This window comes from Arvicanthis niloticus, chromosome 6 (assembly GCF_011762505.2).
Source record: "Arvicanthis niloticus isolate mArvNil1 chromosome 6, mArvNil1.pat.X, whole genome shotgun sequence".
Taxonomy (NCBI): domain Eukaryota; kingdom Metazoa; phylum Chordata; class Mammalia; order Rodentia; family Muridae; genus Arvicanthis; species Arvicanthis niloticus.
The window spans coordinates 76,808,885-76,828,097 of record NC_047663.1 but is presented as its reverse complement, the minus strand read 5'-3'; the positions used below and the strand labels follow the sequence as shown (position 1 = coordinate 76,828,097).

At 41.9% G+C, this 19,213-nt stretch overlaps 1 protein-coding gene across 1 annotated transcript; it reads right to left on the bottom strand.

Annotated features, from left to right (window-relative positions):
• Nucleotides 1-18,344, bottom strand: Ttc1 (tetratricopeptide repeat domain 1). The gene is made up of 8 exons (XM_034507579.2): nt 18,236-18,344; nt 16,163-16,522; nt 12,776-12,836; nt 11,584-11,696; nt 8,818-8,854; nt 7,894-8,042; nt 6,194-6,248; nt 1-618 (listed from the first exon to the last, which is right to left on the bottom strand). Exons 2-8 carry the CDS (start codon nt 16,487-16,489, stop codon nt 485-487), a joined length of 876 nt encoding a protein of 291 aa, XP_034363470.1. The 5' UTR covers nt 16,490-16,522; nt 18,236-18,344; the 3' UTR covers nt 1-484.
• Between the last annotated feature and the right edge of the window lie 869 nt (nt 18,345-19,213).

Here is a 19,213-nt window from a genome sequence, read left to right as displayed (position 1 = left end):
AACTGTCACAGGATGTTTTTATTAACACGGAGGAACTCAAGAATGCTGAAGCCCCTGCACTGCAGTGTGTGAGCGAGTGTGAGCAGGGAGGGGCAGCAGGAGGGGGCCTTGTTCATATGTATGGTCATCACTCAACTGACAGGCTTGCATGGTTACGGGAGGTTTTTGGTGGCTAGCACATTTGTGTGGCTCTAAGAGGTCAGCTTTGACAAGCAGGCTTCTCTACCAGACAGAAAACAGCCAGAACCAGGGACAACAGCTGCACAGACACCACCATAAAATGGAAATGAATGAGGCTCATCACATCGGGAGGCACAGTCCATCCTGAGCATAAAACAAGAGCAAGAAGGCGGCTCTGGCTCGGCTCTGGTTCCACTACACAGCCTTTCTTAGATAAGATGCTTTTAAACATCAACACCTGCAGAGCCGTGCTGCTTGTGAACAGTTCATGGCCCCCGCCAGCCTTTAAGACTTGTTGTTTCTGTTATCTATTATTATTTGGATTTTGAACAAAATTGATGGAGTAGGAGCCAGTAGAAGAATCCTGCTTGATCTGGAAATTTTCTGTAGAGAGCCCAAAAGGTCGCAGAACCAAGTTGCCAAGATCTTTTAGTTTACCTGCAACATAAAAACAACTCAGATGAATGCAGGAACAAAGAAGCAGGGGACATCAGTCAGCTGGCTTTGTTGTCAGTAACTGACACTTTCTGGGAGGGTTTTCAGCCTCCTTCCTCTCAGGAGTGCCTTCACTCTACTGCCTGAGTGACACTGGAACCCACAGTCCTTCAGGATCCCTCCACGCAGTCAAAAGTCTACTGTCAAGCTGGCTAGAATTAAAAGGACAGAGAAGAGAATTTTATCCCAAGTGCTGGGTGAAGGCACTGGCCTAGCCTGGCCTTCCTGGATGTGAGGACGGTGGCTTCCTAACTCTCCTGTTCTAAGGAATACACCAGTAGCCATCTGCTGAGGTCAAGCCAACATGGAGCATTGCTACTGAGCCTCCCAGTTACACGTGCACTCTTGGCCTCCCACTCGGCCTTTCACAAGGCTCTTGGTAGTTTATGAGAGTGATGAGATCTTGTTCATTTGTATAGTGCCATCAACCTCAGTATTTCAGCGTTCCCCACTCCAGCTTCAAGCTTTATTCATTCATCATACCAAAATAAGGATTCTTACGCTGTTCTAAGACAGAGGAAGCCCTTGGAGCTGTGCGTTAAGATGAAACTCCCAAGAGATTTTGGGACTTATGGAGTAGTGGACAGAATTTATAAAACTATAAATGTTCTGAAAATTTTTGACTGGGACAGGAGAATAAAGTTTTAATGCTTTCAAACTGCATTAACTTTCTTCCAGGTCTGCTTCCAATGGAGAGAAGCATGGGAGTTAAGATGGGAAGAGACAGCTTAGTCCTCAGAGCAATATGCTCCTTCATGTTCCTTGCTAGCAACATTTGCCACCCTGAGTCCCCCACCAGAGGAAAGACCAAGTGAAGTACTTGTCAACTTGCATGGTCTTCACAGTGGAAGCTTCTGGATTTCATCTGGAGATCTTGTCCAGACAGACTTAACATGTTTGAAGAAAAGTTAATCCATTCTTGGAGACAGCTCCCAGAACCTGGAATGATCACTCTCTTGTAGCTATCCCAAACTAAAATCTAGAGCACACATGCTCACTGCTTCGATCTTTGAGCACCACTGACACAGCCCTTGGATACCTGCATCCCCACACTAACAAAAAGCTCAGAAGCACAGGCACAGGGACAGATGTTTAGGCGGGACATCAAAACACACAAAAATCACAACAGGTGTTCTTAGGGAAACCTGAATCACAAAGAGTCCCAAGAACTTCTGCAGCCTATTCTGGGGTTGTAGAAAAAGAGAGTAAGGAGAAAAGAAGCCATGTAAACACAATACAATGTCATTACGGGAACAGGTGTGCTGGTACATGCCTGTAATTCCAGCACTAAAAAAGCTAAGGCAGGAAAACTGTCATGAGTTCAAGCTAGCCTGTACTACAAAGTGAGCTAATGATATGCCATCATGTTCCACTGTTCAGTGTTCTTAGGCACCAATGGTTTGGTTTTAGGCTGATCTATACAAAACAAAAAACACTCTTTGAGTCCTTCAAAGACTATCCCAAGCTAAGAGTGGAAGCATTCAAACCTCTCTATATCCTAACTTTACCCAGCTAGCTGAAGGACTTGCTTGCATGAAGATCTTTGAACTCCAATGCTTTTCCAAATGCAGAGAAAACTAAAATCTATCAGCCCACCTATGGGCTGCCTAGGTGCATAGGGACAGATCAGGAGGAGGCTCCCCTGGCTCCCTGGGGGCTTTGCTGAAGCTGCAGTGGAAGACCCTCCTGTGTAGAGACAGAACAGAGCACTAAGGTCAAGTCTCCTCTGTAGAAAAAACCCAAGAATGGATTACTTCACTTAACATGTGCAGTGTATATATGTGCAGCTCCTTTTGTAGTACAGATGAAGTAAAAATGTTTACATGTGGTCTACACAGAGATGTTAATTGAGAATTTGATGCAAGTCAGACAGGCAGAGAATGGGTGGGGAAGAAGATAGGAGGCTGCATTCTGTCTGTACTCAGGTCCTGAGCCAGGCCTGGTGTCCTATGGCTGTTATGCCACAGGAGTCCACTGACAGCAAATGGACCACAGGAGGAAAGCTTAAGGGTGCTTTGGAAGTTATAGCTTCATGGCATTATGCAAGAGGCCATTTATTCATGGAACAAACATCTCTATGATGCTTGGTAAAGAGTCTGAAGCCATAGTCCAGCCGATGGGAACTCAAAGGAACACAGCATATATGGTGAACTCAGGGTTTTTGGTGTATGAAAGTCACTTGTTGCTGTTTGTGATGATGGCAGAGAAGCAGCCAACTTCTGTGAAGACAGTACTTAATATACACAATCACAGACACTTTCCTGTTGTTGTTTAGGCCAGTGCCAATGTTAAGAGGCTGAAGCAGTGCCCTCATCTCAAGGAAGCCTATCTGCCTATCTATACTTGTCTCAGGCTGCTAGTGCTATGTCCCACTATCTTGACAGCAATCAGAGTTCCTTATTCCCTCTTGTAGCAAACTTGGCACCTTCAACAAACACGACAGCATGTCCCTTGTAAGGTGAAACCTATTACATTAGGATCTTACAGCAGTGCAGAGTTCAAACCTCCTTGCACTGTCAAGGCTGTTAAAGCACTAGAGATCTAGCTATGGTTAATCTTAGGTTCTCTGACTCAAAACAACATTCTAAGTGGTTCTTTATGTAAACATCCCATTAAGGAACCGGACTGTGTATGAGACAGTTTACCCCAAGGATATGCAGGAATGCCTTTCTTTACTGTGGCTATAGTACAAAGAAAGAAAGATGAAACCCAGTGACTGACCTGCTGTTCAGGAGATACCTCTCAGATGAGCCAAACTTCTCCCTTGGTCCTTCTGTGGTATAGCCACATGCTACTCTGGCCCATAAACCCTCCCTCATCCGAGCTGCCTCTACCTCTACACATCTCCCCTCCTCACTGTGCAGTCATATTCCCAAGTAAGGGTCATTGAACATAACTTGCATTGCTGGGTTTGCCTCCAATTTCATTTCAATACATCTGGGGTAGAACATTTTGGCCAGTCCAGTGATGATGGTCTGTATATTAAATTTTGAGAAATGTTCTCCAAAGGCAACTTCCTTTTGCAGTTAGTTATTGGAATCTTGAGACACTGTTGAAAAACTAACTGTAACCATCCATCTAGTAAGGAGAGGTATATAGTATCTCATAGCTTAAATAACTGATACAACATGAGATTCAGGAAGAATCAATAGAGCACACACAGTTCGACTTGTGTCAAAGATTCCCTGGCTGGAACACCTTAGGATAAAGCATTTGACAGATGATGACAAATGTCTACATGTAATCATACAATTCTGAGACTTATGTTCACATCATTGTCTGGTCACTAAGTACACACCTCTTACCCTCTCAGTAAGCTGCTAAGAATGGCTCACATCGACAGATCCTGCATGTGGAAAAACCCTCTAAGCAATACTCTGATGAGGTATGAAAGCCTTGCTCACCAAGAAGCTACCTAAAGCTGGGATGTAATGCTAGGAATTTATTCTTGCCCTCCTAGAGCAGAGCTTCAGGAATCCTGGAATGTGTGACCAGTTCCACTTTTATTTATTTTTAAAATAAAAACATTTTATTTTTGATTATGTGTGCATGTATGCCTAAGTATCTATATGGTATTTGTGAGTGCCTGAAAACAGACTCAGATTTTTATGTTATGAGCTAAAGCTTTTTGCTTTCTGAAACAGTGGTTAGTATTTTTTAACTTCTAATATTTTTCTATCATCATTCCTAAAAATGTAAGTATCAGATTTGTTTATCTTTTGTTGTATTATAACGTTTAATTTTAAAAACTTATGTTGCTGATTTGATTTTTGCTTAACAAAATTTAAGTAATTTTTGTTTGAGATTAGGGCAAAATTTCCCAATGGCAGTAAACCTACTCCTGTCACTCTGTAGCAGGCATTTATGTCAGGTGTTGAACTCAGCATTGCTAATCATAAAACCAAAATATCAAGCAACTCCAAAAGCAATGAATATGCATGTCCTGCAGCATCAGATATTCAACCTAGATTTGCTTCTTAATGTAAAATGCATTTCTCATTACTACACAAATTTGCTCTTACATTTACCATATGCTAGATTATGTTAAAGAATTACCATTTTTAGAATATTAACTGTATTTTACATGTATGTTTGTCTGAGTGTACGTATATGCACTATGCATGGAGGAGTCCAAAGAGGTCACAGAAGCATTGGATCCTCTGAAGTTGGAATTACAAATGGTTGTTAGTTGCCATGTAGGTTCTGGGAGCCAAACCCAGCTCTTTGCAAGATCAACAAATGTTCTTAACTGCTGAGCCATCTCTCTTGCCCATTAAATAGTTATTTCAAATGAAGCTTATTTATGATTTGTTATCAATGAATGTTTGATATAGGGGTGTGTGTGTGTATGCATAGGATCATGTAAAAATTTTGTGGGTAAAAAGATGTTAAGAGTGGAAAAAGTCCATTAATTCATCTACCTGAGTGATCTACTGGAAAGTCTGTGCACCTTCACTAGATACTCATATCAAACCATATATGGTTTATATATATATGCCATGGAAAGACTCAACTGGATTTTGAGATTAAACTACTGTATTTTAGACTTTCTTTTAGGCCCACGCCCTTGCAATGCACATCAAAAATTTAGAATGTATTCATCAGAAAGATGGAGCAGCTTCAGAGCAGGGACATATAAGAAAGGTTAAACAGACAATGTAAGAATCGTCTAGTAACCCCACAGGTTCTTAGTAAAGCACAAAGCAAGAGGCTCTGATTCCAACTAGGAAATGTTCTGGCAACTCTGAGAAGTAACTGATGGGATAAGTGAATTCATGACCCAAATACCCCTCCCACCCTTGCCCCATTTTGTGTGCATGTGCATAGGCGTGCAGAGGTCAACACTGGGTACCTCTACTCCTGTCTCTCTCTGAACCCGGAAATTTCTAATTCAGTAAGAGCAGTAGGCTACAGAGGTCAAGGGACCCTCCTGTGTCCGTCTCCCCACAGCTAGGGTTACAGATGTATTCCACCTTGCCTAGCATTTTTTTTTAAGTATGTATGGGTTGTGAGGCTCTGAACTCAGATCCTCTGAGTAACCTCCTCAGCCTCTGCCCCTTAACTGTTTGTTTCACATACTTCTCATGTCTTCCCAAGCACTGATGGGATTTTTAGTGCCATTTTCCACCCAAAACTCCCTTCATTCTGACATTACGAGCTCTAATGACTACAGATTAAATAAACATAAAACCGTAAGCAGCGATTATGCCATGGAAAGACTCAACTGGATTTTGAGATTATCGTGTGAAAGACAAGGTAGAAATCTGGTTCCTGAAAAAGCTGATCCCTGTCTAAGCCAACTGTGCTTCCTGAAATTAAAAACAGCTGAGCAGGGCCTTGTCCCTAGTGTTGTTGCAAAGCAGCAATCTCAACAAGATGCACGCACGCACGCACGCACCGCATTCATGCATATGCCTCAAAGAGATTCTGAACTGCTCTAAGAGAATGAAAGCAGTGATGGTCCTACCCTAGTCCCCTAGCTGCTGTGATTTAGTGAGAGTAATGGAAGCAAACTTACCTAGCATTTCTTCTTTTAACTTTTCATTACGTTCTTCAATTTGCTTAGGTAATCTCTGAGGGAAAAAGTAGAAACAAGCATTTGGTAAGAAATTCTTATTTAAATCTGACAAGTCTTACTCTCAGTCATATCCCAGATTCTCAGTCAGTTCTCTTAAAAAAATACTAAGGGTTTATTTTATATTTTTCTGTTTGTGTGTCTGTGCCAGAAGGGAGTGTGGCTCCTCTAACTGGAGTTATAAGCAGCTGTGAACCACCTGAGTAGGTTCTGGGAACTGAGCTGGGCCCTTTGCACGGGCAGGAAGTACTCATCGCCAGTCATTTCTCCAGCTCTCAGTTCTTTCTTTTCTTTTCTTTCTTTCTTTCTTTCTTTCTTTCTTTCTTTCTTTCTTTCTTTCTTTCTTTCTTTTTTTTTTTAAAGATTTATTTATTTATTTTATATGAGTACACTGTAGCTGTCTTCAGATACACCAGAAGAGGGCATCGGATGGTTGTAAGCTACCATGTGGTTGCTGGGAATTGAACTCAGGACCTCTGGAAGAGCAGTCAGTGCTCTTAACCACATCTCTCCAGCCCTCTCAGTTCTTTCAAAACTGCACTTACATGTGTGTGTGTCTGTGTGGTGATCAGAAAATAACTTTCTGAGGTGAGACTTTTTCCTGTCATCATGTGGGTTCAAGGAAATGAACTCAGGGCATCATGCTTGGCAGCAAGCCTTTACCTGCTGAGCCGTCCCATCACACTGTCAGGTGGAAACAATGTCTAGCTCAAAGGAAGACCTCAGCAACAGTTTGTGAATAAGCCAGTTGTGGTGCACACACCTGTAATCCCAGTACTTGTGAGACATAAGCAGAAGGATCATTGAGAGCTGGAAGCCAGCCTGGTTAAGTAAACACTTACTAGCCAGTAAGACTTTGTCTCAAAAACCCCCAAATAAGGGGTTTGGGCAAGATGGTGAGGAGTTTGAAGTCAACTTGGGCTAGAATGAGACCCTATCTTAAACAAATAAACAGACAGACAACACAAAAGGGTAGATCCTAATCACCCATTAATTTCATTTCTAGGGATCTGATGCTTTCTTCTGATCTCCATAGGCACCCAGCACCATGTGGTGCAGATAGACATGCAGGTGAAATACTCAGACACAAAATTAGATACAATTTTAGAAGACTCACTAAACTGTATAACTATAGAGAACAAAACATCCCCAGTGCAACAAAGAAAAGCTTACACAGGACACTTACTTATTTAATTAACTAATTTTGGGGGGTAGGGTCCAGCTGGTTCCAAAATTAGGTTTCCTTTGCCCCAGTTCTGGGGTTACAGGAATGTGCTGTCATGTCGGCTCATATATGTGGAGATCAAATGGTACATAGTCCCAGTGAGTGAGTAGCCATCACAGAGATCTATCTCCCATATATTTTGGTAATCATAAAAATAGAATTTAGTTGTGACCAAAAAGATTAAAGATTACTAAGTACAAAGCAAAAGAAACAGGAAAAACCTTTTTTCTTTTTCTTTTTTTTTTTTTTTTTGAGACAAGGTCTCTATTATATAGCTCTGGCTGTCCTGGAACTTGCTATATAAACCAAGCTGGATTTGACCTCACCGAGATCCATCCATCTCTGCTTCCTAAGTGCTGGGATTAAAAACATACAGCACTACACCCGGCCTGATAAAATACTTTAAAATCTGTTTTACCATACAAGCTTCTCTTGCTTGATGTACTGATGGATCTTTTTCTAATATTGACTTATAATCTTCCAGTGCTTCATCTAGTTTGTCTGTTTTCTCATACAACTCAGCTCTCCTCAGTATTGCACGGATATAGGTGGGGTTTAACTGAATTGCTGTAAAAAGAAAAGAAACTGTTATCTCAAATCAGGGTTCTGAGTACCTTGGGAAGAGCCTTCACTTATTGCTGGTGGTGTACAAATTAATACAGTCACTATGGGTCTCAGTTTGGAAGTTTCTCAAGAAATTAAATATACAACTACTGTACATATAACCTAGCTATTCCACTCCTGGGCATACCTAGAGAGCTCCACATCCTACCACAGAGATAGTTGCACATTAGTGTTTACTGCTTCTCTAGTTATGATGCCACAGATAAGGAACCAAACTAGATGCCATTCAATAGACAAATGGGCAATAAAAAATGTGGTACATATAGAAATCTGCTGTAAAAAAAAATTTCAGGAAAATGAATGGAATAGAAAGTATAATGTTAAGCAAAGTGATCCAAATTCAGAAAGACAGAAAACCCCTCATATTCACTCTATATGTAGACCCCAGACCGTGATGTATACATGTATATATCTAAACAGCTGTGAGTGCAGGTTCAGCAGCTAAGATTCTCAATGTCTCACAAAGGCAGGTCATCTGAAGGCTACAGGAAGTAAATTCTGTTCCACATTCTAGTCACTACTGTAAGACATAGGTTGAAAAATCCACTTGGAAGCATGCTTACTCTAAGATGACTCCTACATAGTGTAGTGCCTCTGAAAATGCCATCCTATGAAGCTGCTTTTTTAAAAGCTCCAGTATGAGGGGACCCAGGCCTGAATACACACCCAACCTGTCTATCTAACTGAAGCAATGCTTTTTTGTCAACAGAAGGTTTACCTTTGCTGCAGTCAGTGATGGCCATCTCCTTCTTGTCCTGTAAGGAAAGATGACAGAACATATTAGCATGTATCCCTCTCGTTTCATCTCAAGGGCCCAAGGGCACATTACCATGATCTATCTGATTATCAGGAACAAGTATGAAGATAAAGAATGTGGAGCTGGGCACTGTGGCACCCATCTTTAATCCTAGTACTCAGGAGGCAGAGGCAGGTGGACCTCTGAGTTCAGGGCCAGCCTGATCTACACAGTGAGTTCCAGGATAGCTAGGGATACATGGAGAAACCCAATCTTAAAAACAAACAAACAAACAAACAAACAAACAAAAATCTATGTATACTGGTGGTATATGCCTGGTCTTATTGTAGCTTGTTATGGTGTGTTTGGTTGATATCCCTGGGAGGCTTGCTCTTTCCTGAGGGGAGGTGGAGTGGGCGTGGCTCTGGGATGGTAGTGAAAATGGGGGTAGAAAAGGGAGGGGAAACTGCAGTCAGGATGTAATACATAAGAGAATAATAATAATAATAATGTGGGGTTGGAGAGATGGCTCAGTGGTTATCTGCCGTTCTTGCAAAGGTTTTAGATAGCACATGGCAGTTCTGCTTATAATTTTCCAAGAGATCACCCTCTTCTGACCTCTGAGGGCATCAGGAATATATACGGTGTACATACATGCAGCACTCCAAATAAAATAAAAATGAATATTAAAAAAAAAAAAAAAGAATGCTGTTTAAGGAAATCACATGAAAAAGACGTTACTTCCCATATAAAATTCAAAGTTCATGTGAGCGTCTCTGAAAGGCTCTTGGTAACAAACATACAGAATAAGATCCTGTTTCAAACAGTAAAAATAAACAAAATAACTAGTTTATTATGTTAGCCCAGCTTTAAAAATATTGCTGATTCTGGTGGCTTACAACTGTCATCCTAATACTGATGAGGTTGAAACAGGAAGACAGCTGTAGCTGCAACTCTTGAGACCAGCATGGGCTAGACAGACAGTAAGTTCCAGGCCACACTGAGACTGCTGAAATGGTCTCAAAACAATCAAGCAAACAATAATAACAAAACAAAAAAGAAAAATCCATAAAAGTAAAAATAAAGTAAACCTTTAAAACAATAACAACAAATCATTGTGGCAACTGCAGAAGCCCAGAATCTCAAATCTTCCAGGCAGAGTCTACACAGCCTGGCAATGAGGGATTTCTATAGCCCATTTTGCAATGACAGTGTGTACCCTAAGAGTGTCGACAAGAAAGATCAGATTCACACTAGGTGTAAAAACTCACATAAATACTGATTGCTGACTAATATACATGGTTCTAAAAAAATTGAAAGCAAGTAACTGAGCCAGAAATCAGTCTGGTCTACACCAGTAACTTCAGCACCAGGAGGCTGAGGAAAGAGGGTTATTACAGATCCTGCATTGAAAACCACAAAGAACTGATTTAGTTTTTTGAATATAAAATGTTGGTTTGTCTATCCTATAAAATTATTTCTTTGCCCACATAAAACATTCCAAAAATGTATATAGCTTTAGAAACAAAATCCGACAATAAATTCTAGTTTCATACCCCCACTACATTGTGACCCCTCCCGCCTGCCCCAATCAAAGAAGCTGGGGCCTCTACCAAACAAAGACTTGGTCACTCAAAATGATTTTGATAAAAGTACTAGAGAATTTAAGACCTTAGAGAGTCAGGATTTTTTATTGGTGGTGGTTTTATTTGGTTTGTTTGTTTAAAAAAAAACAAAATAAAATGGACTTCACCCAACTTTGGCCAACATAACAGCTGTAAAGCATGGCAATAACTCATCCACAGCACTTTGGAATATAAACAGCTATAGTTAAAAGAGGTAGGTTTATCTTTAAAAAAAAAAACAAAACATTATTTTAATGTAGTCACACTAATTATGTTGAGTAGACAGAAAATCAGATAAGCCCACAACAAATCTCACTAGTATCAACACAGTCTAGACACATGTCTGCACGTCTGTTTACTCCACTCTTCTTGCTCGGCTATACCCAGTCCTCACTAATACAGATAGATAAAAAACTTTCCCTGATACCTATTTTGCCACTTAAAGATAACACTTGCCTCAAGGGCCAGACACTTCTCCCAGTGTTCATATTTTTAACAGAAAAACCCAAGCGTTAGTAACAAGCACCTTTTTATCTTAAGGTGTTTTTAAAAAAAAAAAATATTTATTTTATGTATATGAATACATTGTAGCTGTTTTCAGCCATACAAGAAGGTATCAGATCCTATTACAGATGGCTTTGACCCACCATATGGTTGCTGGGAATGGAACTTAGGACCTCTAGAAGAGCAGTCAATGCTCTTAACCGTTGAGCCATCTCTCTGTCCCCGTCATCTGGAGTTTTAACTAGTGCCTCCATGTCTTTACAATTCCAAAAGCCTAAAAGCAGTTGCTACAGCTATTCTGAGACGTGCACTACTTGGCTTCCTGCTTCACTAACCTGCCCTAGTTAGGGGGAACTTGTCAGCCTGCCTTCGTCAAAGTTTTTGGCCTGCTACTTTAATGAGTAATGTTAACGTGAGCCTGAGCCAAGTTCTCCTAAGTATTTTTCTAGCCTCTCAATACACTTTTCATGAGGGAAGTACACGGGCAGGAAAGAGCAGCAACTTGAAGCGCCTGCACTAGTTCTGGAGAGAAATGACCCTACAGAGCACTGGGAGATCATGCATGATTCCTAGGAGCACTAGGGATCATGCAGTCATGGAAAGGCAAACCAGCTCCTACCTGTTTCATCCTTGCAGCAGCTCTATTTGAAAAGAGAACAGATCTATCTTTCTGGAAACAAGCTGGGCACATCTGAAGGGCTTGACTGTAAGACCTCTCAGCTTCCACGTAATCTGAGAATGATACCAGAAGATGGAACAGTCATTATGATTTTATTTTGTTGGATCTCAATGCAGTTTCCTACTTAGAGGACCAAAGTTTCTAATGAAAAGATGGTCCTAGGTTTTAAACGTCATTCCCCACTTCTGCCTGTAAAGACACAATGCCTGCTCATCCCAGTGGCATCAGGCACACGTTTGGTGAACTGCTGAACATCCTGTCAGTCGAGAGCCCTCAATTCTCAGAGCAGTTGCATGTCCTAGTTGTTCAGCCTTCATTTGGTTCAGCAATTTAGAAAAGAATTTCCAAAGGGTTTAAGGGACTAGACAGGTAAGATTACAATGTGAGGGGAAACAGGCGTAGTGCCGGGAGGGAGTTTTAGGGTAAGTGGTTAGAAAGCCTGAGCCTTCTCCCCAGCCCCTCCATCCTTTCCTGTGTGGTTTGAGATGTTATCCCTTCCTCTTGTCTGGCATGGGACCCTTACCAAAGCAGCCACTGCTAGGTTTTGGCTCTCAGCCTCCCAAAGTAATCGAAATAAGCCTATTTTCTTTATAGTTAGCCTGCCTCAAATATTTTGTTACAAGAATTAAGATCTAACCAACAATCATAGACAAGGACACATGAAACAAAGCAAAGTGTGATAGCAAATATCTATAAGCTCTGTTCTTAGGAGGCTGAGGCAGGAGCATTACAGTCTATCCTGGCCTACAGAGTAGGATCTTGTCCCAAAAGCCAAAAACAACAACAAAACCAAACCAAACCTAAACAACAACAAAAACTTGGTAAATGACTTCTCTTGTTAGAAAGTAGCAAATGGGGACTAGGATACTGCTTTTTCATCAACACATTAAGGTTAGGCTTTTCCAAAGCAGTAGCTAGAGTTCTCTCCTTAACGTCTAGATTAAAAGCTAAACTAGAGAAGAGAAAAACGATGCTGGTGCCAGGGCCCCATGGTAACTGCTCACTGCGACTGAGGATGGATTAATCCTGGAATGGCGAAGCACAGGGGCCATGCCCTTTGCAACTGTTGTCCAGTGTGTGGGCCTGTGAGAGGACAAGGTCGGGTGAGCAATACCAGCAGTGCAGAGCTCACCTCCTCTCTTAAACTGCTCATTCCCCTCCTCCTTTAGTTTAGCGCTCTCCTCTCTTCTTTTCTGAAAGAGATTAAAAAATTACATAGTTTCTCACAACATTACAAATGGAGTGGGGTGGCTCCTGTTGGAATCCAGCATTCAGGAGGCTGAGGCAGAGGGACTGCTGAGAAACTGAAGCCAGCCTGGGTTGTAACTGAGACCTTGTGTCAAAAATCCAAACTTAAAAGCCGGCAGTGGTGGTGCATGCCTTTAATCTCAGCACTCTGGGAGGCAGATCTCTGTTAGTTCAAGGTGAGTCAGATCTATAGAGCAAGTCCTAGGACAGCCAGGTCATGGAGAAACCTTGTCTCAAAAAAGAAAAAAAAAAAATCAAAACTCAAACTTGAGACTTTCTCCTTTTAGCCTCTAACAACTCAACAACTTATACAGACGACTTAAAATTCATCAAACACAAACACAGAACAAGTGCTGCCTGCAGAGAAAAGACAGAACACGCTGTACCTGTAGCTGATATGTGCTTCCTTCAAGGAACATCCTCACAATGTGGTTGCTCTAAGGCCAACTGGCAGAACCATCTGGAGCCTACCTTCCATCATGTCTGGACAGTGTTTTGTCCAACCCCACAAAGCAAGTAAACAAAACAACCCAGGGAAGCCCCTCCTCCATTTTGTTAAATTCTGAACCTTCTGAAACAAAAACTTCAAAAGGAAAATAATAATAACACAAGCAGGCTATTTCATGTACCAGAGAAGCTTAAGGCCTAAATAACTGTACTCTCATGTTTGGTTGTAGTGTTACACATCTCCAGCATTCTGGAGGTAGAGCCAGGCAGATGCCTGAGTTTGAGGTCAGCCTGGTTACAGAGTAAGCTCCAGGATAGCCAAGACTACAGAGTAGCCCTGTCTTTCTAAAGACAAACAAAAACAACAACAACAACAACAACAAAAAAAAAAAAAAAAAAAAAAAAAAAAACCAAACAGACTAGAAACCAAAATAAAAGCCTCCGGGAAGGCCATGTAGTATTACATGCTGGAGTAGACAAAGCAGTTGAATTTTGCTAAGGATGCTAAAAGGGAGGTGTGAACTGACACCACTCTTTATGGTACCTGCTGTGTGGCAGACACAACCATTTGTGTAGGTACAACAATAATTCATTTCACCTTACGGCACGACAGCAGTAGCACATTATGTAAAAAGCAAACACACTTTTCCCTATAGGTTACCACATCTGAGAAGGGCTGTTCTAAGAGGACACAGCTAAAAGAGTGGCAGCAATAAAAGAGAGAAAACGTAACATTAAGATCATATGCCCCAACACTGCTCATGATAGGTGACTGGAGTGTAATGTTCTCTCCTGCACTGGCTACAGGTTTGAACACCAGAAAAACACAACCCTAAGCCAAATGTATCACGGAGTAGATTTAGGAAAAGATACCAGGAACTCAAGTATCAATGGGAAGCTTCAAGTACAGTTAGGGTGCAAAGCAACTCTTCTGATGATCTCAGCAGAAAATGCAAGTGCTTAGTCTAGCTAGCCAAGACAGACTGAAGAGTGGCAAAAATTCCAGTCAGCCTCCTTATCCTTGTCTCACTTGATCTAGATGCAAGGTCTTGGTCAGAAGTATCCAATAAGCACTATTTTTGCTCTTATTTCTCTTCTGATGAAACACACTACAGGAAACATAACACCTTAAGTTAGATAATGGCTGAATGCCTATAATCTCAGCCCCTGGAAGGTAGAGGCAGGAGAATTAAAAGTGCAAGACCATCTTAAGCTACATAGTGTTTGAAGGTAGCTAGGGCTATCTACATGAGACCTGTATCTCAAAATCCTCCCAACTCTACTCTATCCCACCCCCCAAGGTAACTTTCATGTTAAAACCATGTATTTAATAGTGAAAAGAGCATATGAGATATATGCCAATGATACTGCATGCAGGAGGCGGAGGCAAAAGGATGACAAGTTCAAGTCCTGAGCTACAGTTTAAGAACAAACAGGGCAGGATAGCTTATGTCTGTAATCTCAGCTATATATGCCCACGACAACCTGATTCATGGTCCTATGTTCTACCTAAGACTTTTGCTAAGCTCATAGCACATGGTAGTAACAAGGCATGCTCATCTTGTAGTAAGGCCCTATCTCTAGTCAGAGATCCATCCCTTCTAAAAGTACAAGAGTAAGCAACTCCCTTGCTTTGTGTGCTGCTGCTGGATCTCTTCTCAGCTTTGCTAAATGATTAGCTCATGAGAAATCCATTTTAGTGACTCTTTATAGAACCTGAGTCTGCCACACATGTTATCTTAACCTATCCCTGTGATACTGTATGCCAACCACTTCACTAAATAACCCCTTGGAAGGAGGCCTAAACTACAATCTTCATTCAAGCTCTTTGAAGAGAAGCTCCAACACCATGGAACCTTATCTGACTACCTCGCTTTTCTGGTTAAGAAAGGAGGGCAGCAGGAGAGCAGCTCCAAGACATGGAAGCTGAGAATGATGTTTTGTTATCAAGTGCTACACCACACTTTGGACTTGGCTCAGATCTGAGTTAGAGAATCAGTCTTACCATCTATTAGGTGCGTGGTCTTAGTCCTAACCACTCAGACATTAACTTAAAACAAAAAACATTTTAGCTTAGTAGCTGGTACACTGTAGGTTTCCAACAAATAGCTCCCGTCCTTCACAATGTGTTCCTTGACACTTAACAGTGCTCTGTAGCTACAATGCCACCAAGGTATTTAGGATTAACAAGCACAATCCATGACACAGTGCTAAGTAAGCTTACAAGAAGGCTGTTATCTAAACTCAGGAACTTACCTTAGGAGTGATCATTTACAAAACAAAGCAGAAGGTGGTGATGAAGATGACGCTTAGCAGTAGAGCACCTGGCCAGCATTTATAAGGACTTGGATTTGCTAATGCCACAAAACCCAAGAAGCTATATATAGGTTTGTGTGTGCATATATGGCGCAAACACGTTATAGATCCCTAAGGTAGAAGACAGAATTCTAAATACACAGGGAAAAGCCAGCAATTTCTCTGTTAAACTGAATGCTCAGGTTTTGGTCTTGCATGCCTATATCACAGCACTAGGTAAGGGGTGGCAAGAAGATGGGGAGTTACTACGTGGTCACACCCAGACCTAGAAAATATACAAACAAACAAAGTAATGAATTAAAATTTAGAGGAGTTTTAAGCTAGGTAGACACGGTGGCTGAGGCCTGTAACCTTAGGCTTTGGGAGGCAGAGTCAAGAGGACTGCTACAAAGTCATTCTATATATTGTTTCAGTCCAGTCAAGAGGACATTGAGAGACCGTATCCTCCAAAAGCAACACCAAAACCAACACAAGTGGCTTAAGAGGTACGTTATCCACAACCATTTACCTGTTTCTCTTCTTCTGGCATGTTTTTTTCCAGTTCAATTAGGTATTCTTCCTCCAGTTCAGAACTAGAATCGTCCCTGGCTTTGTTCCCTGCCATATGTGCCCCTGGCTGCTCCTCCTCAAATGAAGCACTACAGTCATGAAAACATTCCTCTTCTCCATGGTCCTCCTGGGGCTGGGCTTCAGCATCCTTCAGTAGCTTGTTTTGAGAATGCTGATCCTTGGGATCAGAAACCAGGGAGCAGGCAGACTCTCCTTGAGAATCTGTGACTTTCAGACCATTGAACAGATCTTCTGGAACCTTACAGTCTTCTGACTTTTCCTCCATGTTGAGTTTAGGGAGGGAGGTGCGGCTAAATGTCTGGAAAAAAGAAAAATAATGTTTTATGTAGTGATGGTTACCTATGTATGTACACAGTCTTAAATTCTGTCTTTCACACCTAAACAAAATTCTACATACAATCCCCAAACATGCCGGCAGTGGTGGCACACGCCTTTAATCCCAGCATTTGGGAGGCGGAGGCAGAGGCAGAGGCAGGCAGAGTTCTTGAGTTCTTGAGGCCAGCCTGGTCTACAGAGTAAGTTCCAGGACAGCCAGGGCTATAAAGAGAAATCCTGTCTCAGAAAAGAAAACAAACCCCAAAAAACAAAATCAAAACCAAACAACAATAACAAAAAAAAATCCCCAAACACAGCTTGACTTTCTTCGACTGGGAGTCGTTATTTTTATTTATTTATTTTATAATAATATTTTAAATTAATATTAATATTAAATAATATTTTATTTTATAATAATTCGGGTTTTGTTTTTTTTTTTTGTTTTGTTTTTTTTTGTTTTTTTTGAGACAGGGTTTCTCTGTGTGACTTTGGCTCTGGAACTTGCTTTGTAGATCAGGCTGGCCTTGATCTCAGAGATCAGCCTGCCTCTGCTTCCCGATTGCTGGATTAAAGGAGTATACACCATGTCTGGCCAAGGAAGTCATTTTTAAAAACAGTATATCACCAATTGTGATAGCCCATTCCTGCAGTCTCATCATTGGGAGATGGAGGCAGAAGTTCAAGGTCATCCTTGGCTACACAGCAGCAGGTGTGAGGCTAGCCTAGGCTACATGAGACCCCGTATTAGCCCCTCCTCCAACCCCAAAATAGATTATAATAAACTTACACTCTTTGCCAAGTATCATCTTAACTGATAGTCTTGCTGGTCAAATATGGTATCAGTCTTATACCAAGACTAACATCCCCACTTCCCACTGGTGCTGGAGACTGAATCTCAGACTTTGTGGTACATATAAGGCGTTTTAACAACTGAACCACACCCTCAATCCATACCCTAAATTAAAAGACTGATTTTAACGTGACTTGTCCACGTCCTGCGGTTTGCTGGGAGGCAAAAATTAGAAGCCAAATCCGCGGCAGGAAGAAAAAGTCACGGTTCAAATCTTTGTTCAGAATAAATAACCAAGTTGTCAACAGGAAACAACGAAGTCCGACTGGGACACTATCGCCACCGGAAGCCGAAAAATACGTTTCTTATGGAGCCCAATATGGCATCTGTGTCAAAACCGAGTTCAACATCGTAACCAAATGCAAACGGTATAGCTTAGGTAGCTAATTCTGGAAGGGGAGCCTTTGTGCAAATGTTCTCACAGGGATCCTCGAGGGGGTCAGAACTCGGCATTGGAAGAGCCGGTTCTCAACCCTCGCTGCGCAACTCTGCTGCCCAGATCCTGACAATACTGGTCTGCAGTCAAGTCAGAGCATCTGTATTTTTTTTTTAAGTGACCCGGATGATTTTTACGTGCATCCTATTAACCACAGCTGCTCTAGAAGCTGAGTCAGAACCTCTGCGGTGCCTGCCACCTCTCTGGTCGCAGCAAAACCACGCCAATGACCTAGTGTCGCGTGAAAGTCCGAATTCGTCCTATCCTGTTCCAAGAAAAGTTAAAAGGGAGGGTCAGGAACGCACAGGCTTCGCCTCTACGCGAGTGTCACTCCTCTCCCGGCTATGAGTCAAGGTTAGAAAAGCACCTCCCCGAGCGACCTCGCGCCTGTCCCCGGCCACAGTGCTCACCGAACGCCGCGAGACCCACGACGGTCTCCACAACCTCCCAGCTCCGCTCTCCACCGCTCCAGCCTCCGAGTCCTTCTACTTCCTCCTGCGTCAGGCACACTTCCGGCCTCGCCGACCAATGGCACCTTCGTTGGCAAAGCATTCTGGGAAATGTAGTGGTCCACTCGAAGAGAGTGAGCGGAAGTAACTGTGTGACGTCACGGTACGGTTCAGTACTATGAGACGCAGCTGCCATCTTGTTACGTCAAATCCTGTCATTTAACACAAAGTAGTTTTTCCAAATGCGAGTGCTTGTGGCTTTAAAAACGTCTTTATTCTGGAGTCCCTCGTGCTAGGAATGTGCATAAGAATCCGAAAACAAACTTCGTCCCCAAATAAACATTTCTCTCCAATAGTTTCCAAAGTGCCTTTCAAAGAGATCTGCTAAGAGAGTTAACAGATTTTTTTTGTTTTGTTTTGTTTTGTTTTTTGTTTTTCGAGACAGGGTTTCTCTGTGTAATCCTGGCTGTCCTGGAACTCACTCTGTAGACCAGGCTGGCCTCAAACTCAGAAATCCGCCTGCCTCTGCCTCCCAAGTGCTGGGATTAAAGGCGTGTGCCACCACCGCCCAGCGAGTTAACAGATTTCTTAACATTAAATATTATGCAGTTTTCCATTCATTTTTCTCATGGCTGTATGGCGTTTTCCAGAACTGTCTTCTGATGTAGTGCAACAGAAGAAATACAAAAAGAGATGGATTATTCTAGCTTTTAGGCAAGCCCCTCCACTTGTGAGCTAGACCCCCAGGCCTCCAACTGTCCTGTATTAAATCAGAGATTTGCAAAAGATTGAAACAATGCCACTCTTTTTTGTGACAGGATAGCAAAGATGGAGAAAATTAAAAAGACGCAGGGAGGAAAGGAGTCTTTCGTCAAGTCTGGTTAAAGTCTTTCCTAGGCTTCTTCGTCAAGAATTTCTACAAGGGGCTTAGGAAACATG

Coding starts and splice junctions, on each gene's coding strand:
- Ttc1 (XM_034507579.2), bottom strand. CDS start 16,489: ATGGAGGAAAAGTCAGAAGACTGTAAGGTTCCAGAAGATCTGTTCAAT. Junction 12,837..16,162: donor TGCCAGAAGAAGAGAAACAG/GTAAATGGTTGT, acceptor AATCTCTTTCAG/AAAAGAAGAGAGGAGAGCGC. Junction 619..6,193: donor GTTAAAAGAAGAAATGCTAG/GTAAGTTTGCTT, acceptor TTTATGTTGCAG/GTAAACTAAAAGATCTTGGC.